At 47.9% G+C, this 19,178-nt stretch overlaps 1 protein-coding gene across 1 annotated transcript in view; it reads left to right on the top strand.

Moving 5' to 3' along the window:
* Nucleotides 1–227: 227 nt before the first annotated feature.
* LOC110503039 (integrin alpha-9) overlaps nt 228–19,178 on the top strand; it is a 160,592-nt gene continuing 141,641 nt past the window's right edge. The window contains exons 1-3 of the mRNA XM_036960871.1: nt 228–752; nt 2,945–3,072; nt 10,249–10,355. Coding sequence (XP_036816766.1) covers nt 565–752; nt 2,945–3,072; nt 10,249–10,355 — 423 coding nt within the window. The 5' untranslated portion in view covers nt 228–564. The remainder of the gene's footprint in view (nt 753–2,944; nt 3,073–10,248; nt 10,356–19,178) is intronic.

Below are 19,178 nucleotides of genomic sequence, written 5' to 3'. Positions count from 1 at the left end.
CCAGGGAAACTGAACCAAGCATTAGTATTTTATTGCAGATTTCAATTTACAAGGAAGCGTTTCCAAAACATTTGAACAAGTAATGAAGACACATATCAAACGTCAACAGCCAATAACAAATTGGATTGGCCATCAACAGGCCATTCGTCTTTGGCCCTTGACTCGCTCCCCATACCAAACGACAGAGGGCATCGTCGTTCGTAAAAGTTGGAAGCGCGAGGCGGGTTATTTTGTGAAATGTGACGCTTGAGCCGCGAACCCATTGATAAATTCGCCTTCTGCCATGACCGCACGTATCACTACCGCAAGCAACTCCGTGCTGGAGACAGACACCAGTTCTTCAGATTCACAGTCTGCAGAGCAGCTGACGAGATCGTCACTTTTCAACGGACCGTTATTTTTTATTCTCGATCCACTACCCCTGTCGTTTTCCCGTGTTCATAGTGCTAGACTTCAGAAAGTACTCAGAACTGTTGGTTTTTGTAACTTTTTCTGTAGCACTGAAACCTTGAAGGGCTTTGTTTTGTTTTATATACTTCTCCCATAGTGTTGTTCCTCTCAAGGATGCGCCAAAGGATGGGTCATGTTCTGAATCAGAAGAGGAGCCTTTTGGATGTTCTCTGCGTGTATTTGTCTGTTTCTGTAGTTCACTCCTACAACATTGACTTAAAACATGCTGTTGTGTTCCGTGGACCTGACTCGAGTTTCTTTGGATACTCTGTTCTGGAGCACTATCACGACAATACGCGCTGGTGAGTCTCAAGCTATCAAGAGGCCTATCAAGGCTATTAATTATCTTATAGCAATTACAGTCCCGACTGTTTATGCACTTATGTATCCTCCCTTGCTTGACCATTAATGGCAGGGTTTGGTTGTTGCGCAATTCTTATGGAGTGTATTTCGGCTATTCACTTTTGGGCACCCTGTGTAACCTGCTTGCAAATGTTGAAGAATAGCCAACTGATGTGAGCTATCGCCTACAAAATCACAAAGTAAATAAGTAAAATATTCGAAATCAATAGACTGTCTCATTTGACTGTGCGTAAACGCCTTTCTCTTCTTTAGAAAAACAGTTGATTTATATGACGGCGACAATATTGTCTTAAATATGTCAACTGTTCAATTGATGTGCAGTGTTGTTTGGTTTCTTTTGGACCGTTGTTCTGTAGCAGCCTAGCTGACCTGTCCCAGATTCCAGCATGTAGCAGCCTAGCTGACCTGTCCCATATTCCAGCATGTAGCAGCCTAGCTGACCTGTCCCCGATTCCAGCCTGTAGCAGCCTAGCTGACCTGTCTCAGATTCCAGCATGTAGCAGCCTAGCTGACCTGTCCCAGATTCCAGCATGCAGCAGCCTAGTTGACCTGTCCCAGATTCCAGCATGCAGCAGCCTAGTTGACCTGTCCCAGATTCCAGCATGCAGCAGCCTAGTTGACCTGTCCCAGATTCCAGCATGCAGCAGCCTAGTTGACTTGTCCCAGATTCCAGCATGTAGCAGCCTAGTTGACCTGTCCCAGATTCCAGCATGCAGCAGCCTAGTTGACCTGTCCCATATTCCAACATGTAGCAGCCTAGCTGACCTGTCCCAGGTTCCAGCATGTAGCAGCCTAGCTGACCTGTCCCAGATTCCAGCATGTAGCAGCCTAAGGTTAAGTGATCATGTCCCATAGATGTCACAACACCCACCATTGTCTTCATTGTCATGAGTCAGTCTGCTGATGCCTTATGCACTGAGTGTACCAAACATTAGGAACACCTTCCTAATATTGAGTTGAAGTGGATTTAACAGGTGATATCAATAAGGGATCATAGTTTTCACCTGGATTCACCTGGTCAGTCTATGTCATGGAAAGAGGTGTTCCTAATGTTTTGTACACTCAGTGTCCATCCAGGGGTGGAATTGTGAATTGTGTTCTACCCCGGTTCCAGCCTGAATATAGGCTACCATACTTGTATTGAACATGTGGGAATTACTCTGTGCTACAGTGGGCCTGATGAAGACGATTATGAGATGCCATTATGCCACTTCATTGAGGCAGGATGTGTGTTGTTGACACTTATCCTTGATGCCGGGTGACTCCCATCCTTCAAGGTGGTTTTCACTTGCTCTTCTCATCAAAGCAAATGTTATTGGTCACATACACATATTTAGCAGATGTTATTGGTCACATACACATATTTAGCAGATGTTATTGGTCACATACACATATTTAGCAGATGTTATTGCGGGTGTAGCGAAATGCTTTTCCTTCTTCACTGTGTGACATCATGACTGTTTGACACTGTGGTGTTCTTTAATAATAACTGTGTCCCTTCCATTGTCTCTGTCTACGAGGTGCTGGTAGGGGCCCATTGTCTCTGTCTACGGGGTGCTGGTAGGGGCCCTTGTCTCTGTCTACGAGGTGCTGGTAGGGGCCCATTGTCTCTGTCTACGAGGTGCTGGTAGGGGCCCATTGTCTCTGTCTACGGGGTGCTGGTAGGGGCCTGTTGTCTCTGTCTACGGGGTGCTGGTAGGGGCCCGTTGTCTGTATCTACGGGGTGCTGGTGGGCGCCCGTTGTCTCTGTCTACGGGTGCTGGTAGGGGCCCGTTGTCTGTGTCTACGGGGTGTTGGTAGGGGCCCGTTGTCTCTGTCTACGGGGTGTTGGTAGGGGCCCGTTGTCTCTGTCTACGGGGTGTTGGTAGGGGCCCGTTGTCTCTGTCTATGGGGTGTTGGTAGGGGCCCGTTGTCTCTGTCTACGGGGTGTTGGTAGGGGCCCGTTGTCTCTGTCTACGGGGTGTTGGTAGGGGCCCGTTGTCTCTGTCTACGGGGTGTTGGTAGGGGCCCGTTGTCTCTGTCTACGGGGTGTTGGTAGGGGCCCAAGGCCAACTCTTCTTCTTCTTAATTATGTGACTGACTGCTGTGACCGGATGTGTAAAGTTTACACTATGTTTCTTTCTGTCTACAGGGTTCTGGTAGGGGCTCCCAAGGCCAACTCTTCCTACAGCAGCTCACTTCACACCCCGGGAGCCGTGTTCAAGTGCCGTGTCCACAGCAACCCAGAGAGACGCTGCACGGAGATGAACCTGGGCCGAGGTCCGTACTCAACCATGAAACACACAGTCACCAGGGACCAGAGCCTTACGGAGAACCACTGAACAACCACACATTATACTCACCCTAGGACCAGAGCCTTACGGAGAACCACTGAACAACGACACATAATACTCACCCTAAGACCAGAGCCTTACGGAGAACCACTGAACAACCACACATTATACTCACCCTAGGACCAGAGCCTTACGGAGAACCACTGAACAACCACACATTATACTCACCCTAGGACCAGAGCCTTACGGAGAACCACTGAACAATCACACATTATACTCACCCTAAGACCAGAGCCTTACGGAGAACCACTGAACAACCACACATTATACTCACCCTAGGACCAGAGCCTTACGGAGAACCACTGAACAACCACACATTATACTCACCCTAGGACCAGAGCCTTACGGAGAACCACTGAACAATCACACATTATACTCACCCTAGGACCAGAGCCTTACGGAGAACCACTGAACAACCACACATTATACTCACCCTAGGACCAGAGCCTTACGGAGAACCACTGAACAACCACACATTATACTCACCCTAGGACCAGAGCCTTACGGAGAACCACTGAACAACCACACATTATACTCACCCTAGGACCAGAGCCTTACGGAGAACCACTGAACAATCACACATTATACTCACCCTAGGACCAGAGCCTTACGGAGAACCACTGAACAACCACACATTATACTCACCCTAGGACCAGAGCCTTACGGAGAACCACTGAACAACCACACATTATACTCACCCTAGGACCAGAGCCTTACGGAGAACCACTGAACAACGACACATAATACTCACCCTAGGACCAGAGCCTTACGGAGAACCACTGAACAATCACACATTATACTCACCCTAGGACCAGAGCCTTACGGAGAACCACTGAACAATCACACATTATACTCACCCTAGGACCAGAGCCTTACGGAGAACCACTGAACAACCACACATTATACTCACCCTAGGACCAGAGCCTTACGGAGAACCACTGAACAACCACACATTATACTCACCCTAGGACCAGAGCCTTACGGAGAACCACTGAACAATCACACATAATACTCACCCTAGGACCAGAGCCTTACGGAGAACCACTGAACAATCACACATTATACTCACCCTAGGACCAGAGCCTTACGGAGAACCACTGAACAACCACACATTATACTCACCCTAGGACCAGAGCCTTACGGAGAACCACTGAACAACCACACATTATACTCACCCTAGGACCAGAGCCTTACGGAGAACCACTGAACAACCACACATTATACTCACCCTAGGACCAGAGCCTTACGGAGAACCACTGAACAACCACACATTATACTCACCCTAGGACCAGAGCCTTACGGAGAACCACTGAACAACCACACATTATACTCACCCTAGGACCAGAGCCTTACTACGGAGAACCACTGAACAATCACACATTATACTCACCCTAGGACCAGAGCCTTACGGAGAACCACTGAACAACCACACATTATACTCACCCTAGGACCAGAGCCTTACTACGGAGAACCACTGAACAACCACACATTATACTCACCCTAAGACCAGAGCCTTACGGAGAACCACTGAACAACCACACATTATACTCACCCTAGGACCAGAGCCTTACGGAGAACCACTGAACAACCACACATTATACTCACCCTAGGACCAGAGCCTTACGGAGAACCACTGAACAATCACACATTATACTCACCCTAGGACCTGAGCCTTACGGAGAACCACTGAACAACCACACATTATACTCACCCTAGGACCAGGCATCATGCCAGTAGGGGACAGAAAGGCATCTGCCCCCTCAGATTTGTCTTGTTTTAGAATTTTTCAGATTTCAGATTTTTCAATTAATTACTAAACTTAATTTCTAAACCCGAAATTTGATCATAATTATTTATAAAAACATCTGTCAGCTGTATTTTGTGAAGGGGGAACACTGACTGGACCAGCAATTTTATGAAGTAGTTTTAAGCTTGCCAGCTAGATAGGGAATCTATCTCCCAACCTTATAACTAGTTACCAAGCAAGTTAGTGTTGCTTGTTTAACAATCTTACATGTTTTTTTTACATAGAATTATGCATAGTGATTTTGGCTATAGATTGCAGGAAAAAGCTGTTTCACGTACTTCATGCCCCATTTAACATAATATTGTCGAGGTGCCAGAAGTTCCAAAATATTTTGATAGATATGATTGTTTTAACTAATATTTTCCAAGTGGTTGTGCCAGAAAGTTTGAGCCGAAGACATTTCCTGCAGTTCCTTTTCTTGTGGTCGAGAGAGAAGGTTTATGTGGGTTTAATAGAAACCCTACTTACTCCTCACTGTCACCCAAGTTTGTCCTGACACTTTGTTTAATAACGTATGTCTTATACAGTCTCTCTGTGTCTCCCCCTCTGTGTCTCCCCCTCTGTCTCTCTGGTCTCTCTATGTCTCCCCCTCTGTGTCTCCCCCTCTGTCTCTCTGGTCTCTCTGTGTCTCCCCCTCTGTGTCTCCCCCTCTGTCTCTGTGTCTCCCCCTCTGTCTCTCTGGTCTCTCTGTGTCTCCCCCTCTGTGTCTCCCCCTCTGTCTCTCTGGTCTTTCTGTGTCTCCCCCTCTGTCTCTCTGGTCTCTTTGTGTCTCCCCCTCTGTCTCTCTGGTCTCTCTGTGTCTCACACTCTGTGTCTCCCCCTCTATCTCTCTGGTCTCTCTGTGTCTCCCCCTCTGTCTCTCTGGTCTCTCTGTGTCTCCCCCTCTGTCTCTCTGGTCTCTCTGTGTCTCCCCCTCTGTGTCTCCCCCTCTGTCTCTCTGGTCTCTCTGTGTCTCCCCCTCTGTGTCTCCCCCTCTGTCTCTCTGGTCTCTCTGTGTCTCCCCCTCTGTCTCTCTGGTCTCTCTGTGTCTCCCCCTCAGTCTCTCTTGTCTCTTGTATCTCCCCCTCTGTCTCTCTGGTCTCTCTGTTTCTCCCCCTCTGTCTCTCTGGTCTCTCTGTGTCTCCCCCTCTGTCTCTCTGGTCTCTCTGTGTCTCCCCCTCTGTGTCTCCCCCTCTGTCTCTCTGGTCCCTCTGTGTCTCCCCCTCTGTGTCTCCCCCTCTGTCTCTCTGTGTCCCCCCCTCTGTCTCTCTGGTCTCTCTGTGTCTCCCACTCTGTGTCTCCCCCTCTATCTCTCTGGTCTCTCTGTGTCTCCCCCTCTGTCTCTCTGGTCTCTCTGTGTCTCCCCCTCTGTGTCTCCCCCTCTGTCTCTCTGTGTCTCCCCCTCTGTCTCTCTAGTCTCTCTGTGTGTCCCCCTCTGTCTCGCTGGTCTCTCTGTGTCTCCCCCTCTGTCTCTCTAGTCTCTCTATGTCTCCCCCCTCTGTCTCTCTAGTCTCTCTGTGTCTCTCCCCCTCTGTGTCTCTGGTCTCTCTGTGTCTCCCCCTCTGTCTCTCTGTGTCTCCCCCTCTGTCTCACTGGTCTCTCTATGTCTCCCCCCTCTGTCTTTCTAGTCTCTCTGTGTCTCTCCCCCTCTGTGTCTCTGGTCTCTCTGTGTCTCCCCCTCTGTGTCTCTGGTCTCTCTGTGTCTCCCCCTCTGTCTCTCTGTGTCTCCCCCTCTGTTTCTCTAGTCTCTCTGTGTCTCCCCCTCTGTCTCTCTGGTCTCTGTCTCTGTGTCTCCCCCTCTGTCTCGCTGGTCTCTCTGTGTCTCCCCCTCTGTCTCGCTGGTCTCTCTGTGTCTCCCCCCTCTGTCTCTCTAGTCTCTCTGTGTCTCTCTGGTCTCTCTGTCTCTCCCCCTCTGTGTCTCTGGTCTCTCTGTGTCTCCCTCTCTGTCTCTCTGTGTCTCCCCCTCTGTCTCTCTAGTCTATCTGTGTCTCCCCCTCTGTTTCTCTAGTCTCTCTGTGTTTCCCCCTCTGTCTCTCTGTGTCTCACCCTCTGTCTCTCTAGTCTCTCTGTGTCTTCCCCTATGTCTCTCTAGTCTCTCTGGTCTCTGTCTCTCTGTGTCTCCCCCTCTTCTCTCTAGTCTCTCTGGTCTCTGTCTCTCTGGTCTCTGTCTCTCTAGTCTCTGTCTCTCTGTCTCTCCCCCTCTGTCTGTCACCCTCTGTCTCTCTGGTCTCTGTCTCTGCCCCTCTGTCTCTGGTCTCTCCCCCTCTGTCTCTCTGGTCTCTCTGCCTCTCTCCCCCTCTGTCTCTCTGGTCTCTCTGGTCTCTTCCCCACCTGTCTCTCTGTCTATCTCCCCCTCTGTCTCTCTGGTCTCTGCCTCGTTGTCTCGCTGTCTCTGCCCATCTGCCCCATTGTCTGTCTGTCTCTGGTCTCTCTGTCTCTTTTGTCTCTCCGGTCTCTCTGTCTCTCTGGTCTCTATGTCTCTTTGGTCTCTCTGTTTCTCTGTATCTCTGGTCTCTCTGGTCTCTTCCCCACCTGTCTCTCTTTCTCTCTCCCCCTCTGCCTCTGTCTCTGTCTCTCTGTATCGCTGGTCTCTTTGTTTCCCTGTCTCTGTCTCCCCGTCTCTCTCCCTCTCTCTCATACACATGCACACACACACCAAGAGGGAGAGAGGGCTACTATGAATCACGCCAGACAGAGGGAGTTCAGCCCCAGGTTGTCTCAGAGAAAATATTAGCGATGAACTCTGGAAGTAGCCTCAGTTATAACTATACTTATTTACACGAATTGCTCTAGTAAACGTGTGCGCGTCTCTAATGGCACCCTCTTTCCTATATAGCCCTAGTGCACTACTTTTCAACAGAGCCTTATGGTGCCTGGTCAAAAGTAGTGCACTATAGGGCTAAGGGTGCCATTAGAGACACAGCCTGTCATCTGAGACGGGAGGCAGAGGAACTGAACCGTTTAAGGGTTGTTGGTACCCATGATGAGAGAGAGAGAGATCCCCACTGCTTCTTTCTACATGTATTTGTTAGATTCAGATTCTGTAAAGCAGCGCCTTGATTGCACAATTCCTTTTGTGATGCCTTTGAATTCACCCAACAGATCCTAATCCATTTTATTTGCCAGGTTAGTGCATTCTTGGCAACTCATGTTTTTATGTCTGAGGCTGCGTTGCAAATGGCCCCCTATGTCCTAATGGGCCCTGGACAAATGTAGTTGACTTTGCCATTTGGGATGACAGTCTTACTCCTTTCTCAGACATTCCTTGGGTCTTTTTGATCTTCATTAAGATTTAAGAATAGCTTAAAGGTGACATCCAATGCAATTAGAGGCCTAGAAACCAGTCAGAATATAGCTCCGCACCTTTAAAGGGATGTTTCATATTCTAAGCCACTTTTATCTGTTAGCAAAAGTGAAATAATTGGGGAGCTCCTTTGGCCTAGAGGCCTGCTACACACTCTGTAATGATTAAACAGGATGGGATGACCTAACTGCTCTGTCTCGAATGGCACCCTATTCCCTACATAGATCTCTGGTTAAAAGTAATGCACTATGGGTGCTATTTCAAATCAAAATCTAATTGTATTAGTCACATGCCCCTGAATACAACAGGTGTAAACCTTACAGTGAAATGCTTACTTACAAGCTTAACCAGCAATGCAGTTAAAAAAAACAAATACGAATAAGAAATAAAAGTAACAAGTAATTAAAGAGCAGCAGTAAAAATAACAACAGCGAGACTATATACAGGGGGTACTGGTACAGAGTCGATGTGTGGGGGCACCGGTTAGTTGAGGTAATATATACATGAAGGTAGAGTTATTAAAGTGACTATGCATAGATGATAACAACAGAGTAGCAGTGGTGTAAAAGAGGGGAGGGGCAATGCAAATAGTCTGGGTAGACATTTGATTAGATGTTCAGATGTCATGGCTTGGGAGTAGAAGCTGTTTAAAAGCCTCTTGGATCTAGACTTGGCCCTCCGGTACTGCTTGCCGTGCGGTAGCAGGGAGAACAGTCGATGACTAGGGTGGCTGGAGTCTGACAATCTTTAGGGCCTTCCTCTGACACCACCTGGTATAGAGGTCTTGGATGGCAGGAAGCTTGGCCCCAGTGGTGTACTGGGCCATTCACACTACCCTCTGCAGTGCCTTGCAGTTGCCATACCAGGCAGTGATGCACCTGTAGAACCTTTTGAGGATCTGAGGACCCATGCTAAATCTCCTGAGGGGGAAAAGGTTTTGTCGTATAAGCCTCAGTATTGTTATTTTATTGTGTTACTTTTTTGTTCTATTTTTGTTTACTTTAGTTTGTTTAGTTAATATTTTCTTAACTCTATTTTCTTAAAAGTGCATTGTTGGTTAAGGGCTTGTAAAGGAAACATTTTACTAAGGTCTACCTACACCTGTTGTATTCAGCATTTCACTAAGGTCTACTACACCTGTTGTATTCAGCATTTCACTGTAAGTTCTACCTACACCTGTTGTATTCAGCATTTCACTGTAAGTTCTACCTACACCTGTTGTATTCAGCATTTCACTGTAAGTTCTACCTACACCTGTTGTATTCAGCATTTCACTAAGGTCTACCTACACCTGTTGTATTCAGCATTTCACTAAGGTCTACTACACCTGTTGTATTCAGCATTTCACTAAGGTCTACCTACACCTGTTGTATTCAGCATTTTACTAAGGTCTACCTACACCTGTTGTATTCAGCATTTCACTAAGGTCTACTACACCTGTTGTATTCAGCATTTCACTAAGGTCTACCTACACCTGTTGTATTCAGCATTTCACTAAGGTCTACCTACACCTGTTGTATTCAGCATTTCACTAAGGTCTACCTACACCTGTTGTATTCAGCGCATGTGACAAATAACATTTTATTTTAATTTAACACACACTACATGGGCTTGTCAACACTGATAAAAGGCTGTCAGGTATTCAGTCCATGGCCTGAAATTGTCAGACTGTTCAACAGTAAACCTCACTTAAACCAGGGTTGAACCTAGGTTGTCCCTATGCCTTAAGTCTTTGTTCAATGGATGAGCTAAAGCCAAGGCATTATCTAAGGGCAGCTAACACAAGTCCTCAGATCTCAAGCAAGATCACTGATCATGGGAACAAAGTTCACCAAACCACTTCCGCTACATCTACAAAAGATCAAAGATCAACTTCAACTAGTATTTAGAACTGTATTAGAGACTGTCTCTAGGTAACCCTTCCATCTGTTGGCTCCTGGAGAATGGGAAAGTCATCCTCTTTGTAACGCCATATAACAGTCATTGTTAACACTTCTGTCCCGCTCCTGCAGGGAATAAGCCCCGGGAGTCTTGTGGGAAGACATGCCAGGGAGACAGGGATGATGAGTGGATGGGGGTCAGCCTCGCCCGGCAGGACAAACCCAATGGCAAAATACTGGTGAGTTCAAAGGTCACAGTACAGCCCTGTACATCTGTTTGAATCATCCGTTTCATCTGTGTGTCCAGAAGTCTATACTTGCACATTCCCTTACATTGGACCCGTAGCACTCAGTCTGTAGCCATGAAGTGCTTTGAAAGGCTGGTCATGGCCCACATCAACACCATTATCCAAGAAACCAGAGACCCACTCCAATTTGCATACCGCACCAACAGATCCACAGATGATGCAATCTCTATTGCACTCCACTCCACACTGCCCTGTCCCATCTGGACAAAAGGAACACCTTTGTGAAAATGCTATTCATTGACTGCAGCTCAGCTCAACACCATAGTGCCCTCAAAGCTCATCGTTAAGCTAAGGACCTTGGAACTAAACATGCCCCTCTGCAACTGGATCCTGGACTTCCTGAAGGGCCGCTCTCAGGTGGTATGGGTAGGTAACAACACATACGCCATGCTGATCCTCAACACAGCCTGCGGCTATGGAATCCTGACCTGTTCACCGGACGTGCTACCCGTCCCAGACCTATTATTTGACCATGCTGGTCATTTATGAACATTTGAACATCTTGGCCATGTTCTGTTATAATCTCCACCCGGCACAGCCAGAAGAGGACTGGCCACCCCTCATAGCCTGGTTCCACTCTAGGTTTCTTCCTAGGTTCTGGCCTTTCTAGGGAGTTTTTCCTAGCCACCGTGCTTCACCACCTGCATTGCTTGCTCTTTGGGATTTTAGGCTGGGTTTCTGTATAGCACTTTAAAATATCAGCTGATGTACTATGTACTAGCTGATGGCTATATAAATACATTTGATTTGATTTGAACACAGGGGCCCCTCAGGGGTGAGTGCTCAGTCCCCTCCTGTACTCCCTGTTCACTCATGACTGCATGGCCAAGCACGTCTCCAACACCATCATTAAGTTTGCTGATGACACAACAGTAGGTAGGTGTTTCACCGAGAGGAGTTTAGAGACCTGGCCGTGTGGTGCCAGGACAACAACCTCTCCCTCAACATGATCAAGACAAAAGAGATGATTGTGGATTACAGGAAAAGGAGGACCGAGCACGCCCCCATTCCCATCGACGGGCTGTAGTGGAGCAGGTTGAGAGCTTCAAGTTCCTTGGTGTCCACATCACCAACAAACTATCATGGTCCAAACACACCAACACAGTTGTGAGGAGGGCACGAGACTGAAAAGATTTGGCAGGGGTCCTCAGATCCTCAAAAGGTTCTACAGCTGCACCATCGAGAGCATTTTGACTGGTTGCATCACTGCCTGGTATGGCAACTGCTCGGCCTCCGACCGCAAGGCACTACGAGGTAGTGTGTACGGCCCAGTACATCACTGGGGCAAAGCTTCCTGCCATCCAGGACTTCTATACCAGGCAGTGTCAGAGGAAGGCTCTAAAGATCGTCAATGACTTCAGCCACCCTAGTCATAGACTGTTCTCTCTGCTACCACATGGCAAGCGGTACCGGAGCGCCAAGTCTAGGTCCAAGAGGCGTCTCAACAGCTTAAGACTCTTAAAGAAGAAGTTACAGGTCTGTGAGAGCCAGAAATCTTGCTTGTTTGTAGGTGACCAAATATTTACTTTCCACCATAATTTGCAAATAAATTAATTAAAAATCCTACAATGTGATTTTCTGGATTTTTGTTTCTCATTGTCTGTCATAGTTGAAGTGTACCTATAATGAAAATTACAGGCCTCTCTCATCTTTTTAAGTGGGAGAACTTGCACAATTGGTGGCTGACTAAATACTTTTTTGCCCCAATGTATCTATCCTACCCTGCCTTAGTTAACAAACAGATCACCGACCATTTTGAATCCCACCGTACCTTCTCCGCTGTGCAATCTGGTTTCCGAGCTTGTCATGGGTGCACCTCGGCCACGCTCAAGGTTCTAAACGATATCATAACCGCCATCGATAAAAGACAATACTGTGTAGCCGTATTCATCGACCTGGCCAAGGCTTTCTACTCTGTCAATCACCACATTCTTATCGGTAGACTCAGCAGCCTTGGTTTCTCAAATGACTGTCTCGCCTGGTTCATCAACTACTTCTCAGACAGAGTTCAGTGTGTCAAATCGGAGGGCCTGTTGTCCGGACCTCTGGCAGTCTCTATAGGGGGGCCACAGGGTTCAATTCTCGGGCCGACTCTTTTCTCTGTATACATCAGTGATGTCGCTCTTGCTGCTGGTGATTCTCTGATCCACCTCTACTCAGACAGCAGCATTCTGTATACTTCTGGCCCTTCTTTGGACATTGTGTTAACTAACCTCAAGACGAGCTTCAATGCCATACAACTCTCCTTCCGTGGCCTCCAACTGCTCTTAAATGCTAGTAAAACTAAATGCATGCTCTTCAACCGATCGCTGCCACACCTGCCCACCAGTCCAGCATCACTACTCTGGACGGTTCTGACTTAGAATATGTGGACAACTACAAATGCCTAGGTGTCTGGTTAGACTGTAAACTCTCCTTCCAGACTCACAATTAGCATCTCCAATCCAAAATTAAATCTAGAATCGGTTTCCTATTTCCCAACAAAGCATCCTTCACTCATGCTGCCAAACATACCCTCGTAAATCTGACTATCCTACCGATCCTTGACATCGGCGATGTCATTTACAAAATATCCTCCAACACTCTACTCAGCAAATTGGATGCAGTGCATCACAGTGCAATCCATTTTGTCATCAAAGCCCCATATACCACCCACCACTGCGACCTGTATGCTCTCGTTGGCTGGTCCTCGTTTCATATTCGTCGCCAAACACACTGGCTCCAGGTCATCTATAAGTCTTTACTAGGTGAAGCCCCGCCTTATCTCAGCTCACTGGTCACCATAGCAGCACCCACCCATAGCATGCGCTCCAGCAGGTATATTTCACTGGTCACCCCCAAAGCCAACTCCTCCTTTGGCTGCCTTCCAGTTCTCTGCTACCAATGTCTGGAATGAATTGCAAAAATCACTGAAGCTGGAGACTCATATCTCCCTCACTAGCTTTAAGCACCAGCTGTCAGACCTACTCGCATATAACTGCACCTGTAAATAGCCCATCCACCTACCTCATCCCCATATTGTTATTTTTTTTTTTGCTCCTTTGGACCTCAGTATCTCTACTTCATTGAATGTGCACATTCATCTTCTGCACATCTATCACTAGTGTTTAATTGCTCAATTGTAATTACTTCGCCAGTACGGCCTATTTATTGCCTTACCTCCCTAATCTTACCTCATTTGCACACACTGTATATAGACTTTTTCTATTGTGTTATTGACTGTATGTTTGTTTTATTCCATGTGTAACTCTGTGTTGTTGTTTGTGTCGCACTGCTTTGCTTTATCTTGGCCAGGTTGCAGTTGTAAATGAGAACTTGATCTCAACTGGCCTACCTGGTTAAATAAAGGTGCAATAATAAAACAATTGTAAAAAATCAGAGGGCAGCTGGCTGGGTATGTTTAGGCTTCAGTCCCTGGCCCCTCCACGGTGGTGGTCTTCTAACCTTACTTTTTTGAAGTGTTTTTTCTCTCTTTGGCCCTAATGCCTGCCTCTGGGCCTGTTGGACATTCCATGGCCCTGATGCCTGCCTCTGGCCCTGTTGGACATTCCATGGCCCTGATGCCTGCCTCTGGCCCTGTTGGACATTCCATGGCCCTGATGCCTGCCTCTGGCCCTGTTGGACATTCCATGGCCCTGATGCTTGCCTGGGGGAATTCCATGGCCCTGATGCCTGCCTCTGGCCCTGGGGATATTCCATGGCCCTGATGCCTGCCTGGGGGACATTCCATGGCCCTGATGCCTGCCTCTGGCCCTGTTGGACATTCCATGACCCTGATGCCTGCCTGGGGGAATTCCATGGCCCTGATGCCTGCCTCTGGCCCTGGGGACATTCCATGGCCCTGATGCCTGCCTGGGGGACATTCCATGGCCCTGATGCCTGCCTCTGGCCAAGGGGGACATTCCATGGCCCTGATGCCTGCCTGGGGGACATTCCATGGCCCTGATGCCTGCCTCTGGCCCTGGGGGACATTCCATGGCCCTGATCCCTGCCTGGGGGACATTCCATGGCCCTGAAGCCTGCCTCTGGCCCTGGGGGACATTCCATGGCCCTGAAGCCTGCCTCTGGGGGACATTCCATGGCCCTGAAGCCTGCCTCTGGGGGACATCCCATGGCCCTGAAGCCTGCCTCTGGGGGACATTCCATGGCCTTGAATCCTGTCTCTGGCCCTGGGGGACATTACAGTTCCCTGAAGCCTGCTTCTGGCCCTGGGGGACATTCCATGTCCCTGAAGCCTGGCCCTGGGGTACATTACAGTGCCTTCAAGCCTGTCTCTGGCCCGGGTGGACATTCCATGGCCATGAAGCCTGGCCCTGAGGTACGTTACAGTGCCTTCAAGCCTGTCTCTGGCCCGGGTGGACATTCCATGGCCATGAAGCCTCTCTGGCCCTGGGGGACATTGCATTGCCTGTTTTTGCCATGGTCATTCCCCATTTTATTACTTCCATTATCTGAGGGAGTATATTGGCATAATGTTCATACCACTTCCAATGGTTATTATGCATCAATCACCTTGAAAGAACCTCTAAGTATTTAACATGCTGTTTTCCCTTACAGGTGGTTTATAGATGTTCAACTATTAACCTGGCCCTAACTCTTACCTTGACCCTACCACGATCAAGTTGTTGCTTATCAACAGAGTTGCACTTTATATTTTGTTGATAGTAGTAGACCATCTGTAAACGGACTCATCAAATAAAGTGATACAAAAACATTTAGATTTTATAGCAAATCAAGTGGCAGTTTGTCCTAGTAGTTGTTTTAAACTGTCCATCAGGTTTGGTGATAACAGAAAGATAGTGATGTTTCGGAGCCATGTGTCCATGCATGGGGCCCCTGTAGATCCCTGCTGCCATTTGTTTTTATCTCATCTGAATGGACTCAGTGACTCAAGTTTCTCTGCAAGGACCGGCTGCTTGGCAGATGTGGCTCTGTACTGTATGTAGCAAACAATCAAGTGCTGATCTAGGATCTGTTTTGTATTTTAGATCACAATGAATAAGATTACATTGGCAGGGGGAATCTGCCTACTCTGAGATGCTTATAGCCCCTGAACTGTTATAACTCCATTATTACACTAGAATCATAAAACACGGGACGAGATGTTAAAAACTGTCCATTGTGCCAATAGATGGAATGCACTCACATGAGATTTGCCGTGATGTTGACAGAGTGGAATGGGAGGTTTATTTCTTAGACTGGGTTAAGATGTCAATTTTGGGACACATCCTCAGTAGTGTGCCTTCGAATCAGTGGGTGTTTCGGCCTCAGTTATTACAGTAGAGGACTGTTAGAACTCCGTTATTACAGTAGAGGACTGTTAGAACGCCGTTATTACAGTAGAGGACTGTTAGAACTCCATTATTACAGTAGAGGACTGTTAGAACTCCGTTATTACACTAGAGGACTGTTAGAACTCCGTTATTACACTAGAGGACTGTTAGAACTCTGTTATTACACTAGAGGACTGTTAGAACTCAGTTATTACAGTAGAGGACTGTTAGAACTCAGTTAGTACACTAGAGGACTGTTAGAACTCCGTTATTACACTAGAGGACTGTTATAACTCCATTATTACACTAGAGGACTGTTATAACTCCATTATTACACTAGAATCATAAAACACGGGACAAGGTGTTAAAAACTGTCCATTGTGTCAATAGATGGAATGCACTCGCATGAGATTTGCCGTGATGTTGACAGAGTGGCATGGGAGGTTTATTTCTTAGACTGGGTTAAGATGTCAATTTTGGGACACATCCTCAGTAGTGTGCCTTCGAATCAGTGGGTGTTTCGGCCTTTAATCACTAAACACCCTCATCAAAGGTGGCCAGCTAAAGGGTGATCAAGCCTTAGCTTGTGTCCCATGCCCAATTAAGATGTCCCACGGGACTATGCAAGGCAGGGGCGTCCTCTTCCCTAACCCAGCCCTGCAGCTGACCGCATACCTCATATGCCCTCCTCAAGTTGGAGGGATCTGAATTGGGTTCTCAGGTGGGGGTGGGGGGTCATGAAGTTATAGCCCAGCAAGGGTCCTCCGTTTGATCCAGATCCACTGGCTGCCTCTTTCAGCTGCTTGAGAAACTGCTCTGGCGGTCTGCCGCAGAGCCTGTCCATGGATTCCAAGTTCTTTCAGCAACCTGATGGTGGAAGAAGCCACGAATCCTCTGCATCCCACTTCAACTGGCCAGACTTTTGCATTCCAGCCACGCTAAGTTGCGTCTGCTGTCAAATCTGTGTAAAGCAGTTTCTTAGGCCTCTTCAACAGAGTTTTCCCACGGGACTGTGAGCTCTATGATGTACATAGCCTTTCGTGAAGGGGACCAGAGTACCATGTCTGGCCTAAGGTTGGTAGAAGCAATCTCAGGTGGAAAAATTAGTTGCTGGCCAATATTGACAAGCATCTTCCAGTCCCGGGCCATGGCTAGGTGTCCAGTTTCTGGCTTCATAGGAGGATGCTTGGGCCTTTTCTGTCCCTCCCGGATGAATGTTGTTGTGTTGACGGGATTGCTTGTTTTTGGAGGTAATGAATTGGTTGCACTCCTCTTGGTCTCAAGTGCTGCAGCCAGGCTCTTGAGGACCTGATTGTGCCTCCAGGTGTAGCGGCCTTGTGAGAGGCTGGTCTTGCAACCTGTCATTATATGCCTGAGAGTCGCTGGAGCTGGGCAGAGGGGGCAGGTCGAGTCCTCGCCATACCATTGATGTAGGTTTTTTGGTGATGGAAGCACATCATAAACAGCTCTTATGATGAAGCTGATGTTACTTGCCTCCATTTGCCAAAGCTCACTCCAGTTGATCTTTCTCCTCTCCAGGCCTTCCCACCGCGTCCATTGCCCTTGTTTAGCAAGAGAGACAGCCTTTGCACTTCTTGCAGTCTCCTCCTGTTTGCGCACCTCCTCAACCACCAGCTTCCTGCGTTCGGATGTTGTTGCCTTATAGAATGTTGGTTTGCTTGCTGCCAGGCCAAAGCCTCCTCTTCCATGCTGGATATTCCCCACAATGTCTTGGTGTCTCAGAGCTGATGTTGCTTGCTGCACAGCCTTGGATGATGTCCATTTCCGTCCAGTTTGTAGGGGAGGTGCTGCCTTGCTAATGGTCTGGTCTTTGGAGTCCTTCAATGTCATCTGAAGTCTTACTTTAGAGCACTTGTACTCCTCCGTTAGACTTGTAAGAGGTAGTTCAAGGACCCCTTTGCCATAGAGGCCGATGTTACTCAGGCATCGTGGGACACCCAGCCATTTCTTCACGTATGAGGTAATGGTTCGCTCCATCTTCTCCACTGTTGTTATTGGGACCTCATAGACGGTGAGTGGCCACATTACCCGGGGGAGAAGTCCAAACTGTAGGCACCAAAGCTTGAGCTTCCCAGGCAGTAGGGTCTTGTTGATGTTCTCAAGACTGTTGGCGATGTCCTGCCTTACTTGCTGCACTTGATCTTTATCCCGGAGGCTTTCGTTGTACCATCTACCCAGGCTCTTGATGGGTTGCTCAGACATCGTTGGTATCGGGTCATCTCCAATGCGGAACCTCACATCTTTAAGCTGTCCCTTGACTATGGCGATGCTTTGAGATTTGCTTGGCTTGATTTTCATCCGGGCCCACTTGATGTTATCCTGCAGTTTTGCAAGCAGCCGCCTGGTGCATGCTGCAGTGGTGGTCAGTGTAGTCATGTCATCCATGTATGCTCGGATAGGTGGGAGACGGAGCCCTTCCTTAGTTTTCTCACCGCCGACCACCCATCTCGATGCCCTGATGATGACTTCCATGGCCATAGTGAAGGCCAGAGGTGAAATTGTACAGCCTGCCATTATGCCTACTTCCAAGCGCTGTCATGTTGTTGTGAAGTCAGGTGTTGTGAAACACAATTGCAGGTCTCGGAAATAGGCCTTTACCAGTGTAGTGATGGGTTCTGGTACGTGGAAAATGTTGAAGGATTCCCAGAGGAGTTCATGGGGAACTGAGCCAAATGCATTGGCCAGGTCAAGGAAGATGACATAGAGGTCTCTCTTGTCCTTCTTAGCTGTTTGGATCTGGTGCCAAATCATACTAGTATGTTCCAGGCAACCAGAGAAACCAGGAATGCCTGCTTTCTGTACAGATGTATCAATGTACTTGATCCTTTCCAGATAAGTGGACAGCCTCTGTGCTATTATACTGAAAAATATCTTCCCTTCGACGTTGAGAAGGGGATTGGTCGGAATTGACTGATGTCTGTCGCATCCTTCTCTTTCGGGATTAGCACACCACCAGCCCTTCGCCATGCCTTTGGTATTATTTCCTTCTGCCACACTATCCTCATGAGCCCCCATAGAAAGCGTAGAACATCCGGGGCGTTCTTGTAGAGCTTGTATGGTACTCCATTAGGCCCAGGAGCCGAGGCCGCTCTTGCTCTTCGGACAACGTTCTCTACTTCCTTCCAGTTTGGAGGGTCAGTGTCCAGATTGAATTCTGGTGGTTATAGGTGGGATGTCATGTGGGATGATTATCTGCTCATGCCTTTTCATGTCCTGGTGGACCTTTTCCAGATGTTCTTCCAGTTCTGGCTTTGGAGTTTTTAGGATTCCGCACCTTTCCTTTGCGAAGAGGTCTTTGACAAACTTAAAGTTTTTTTTATAGAACCGTGTTCTTGAGTGTTCCTTCTTCCTACGAAGTTTCCTTAAGTTTTCCGCTCTTCGCAAGGTTGCCAGCCGACATTTAATGTCTGCTTGGAGTAGCATGAGACCTTCTCTCTCTGCATCAGAGGCCTTCTTCCAC

This window comes from Oncorhynchus mykiss, chromosome 23 (assembly GCF_013265735.2).
Source record: "Oncorhynchus mykiss isolate Arlee chromosome 23, USDA_OmykA_1.1, whole genome shotgun sequence".
In the NCBI taxonomy this organism is placed as follows: domain Eukaryota; kingdom Metazoa; phylum Chordata; class Actinopteri; order Salmoniformes; family Salmonidae; genus Oncorhynchus; species Oncorhynchus mykiss.
Note: the sequence above shows the minus strand (reverse complement) of the source record. Positions and strands in the feature narration are given on the sequence as shown.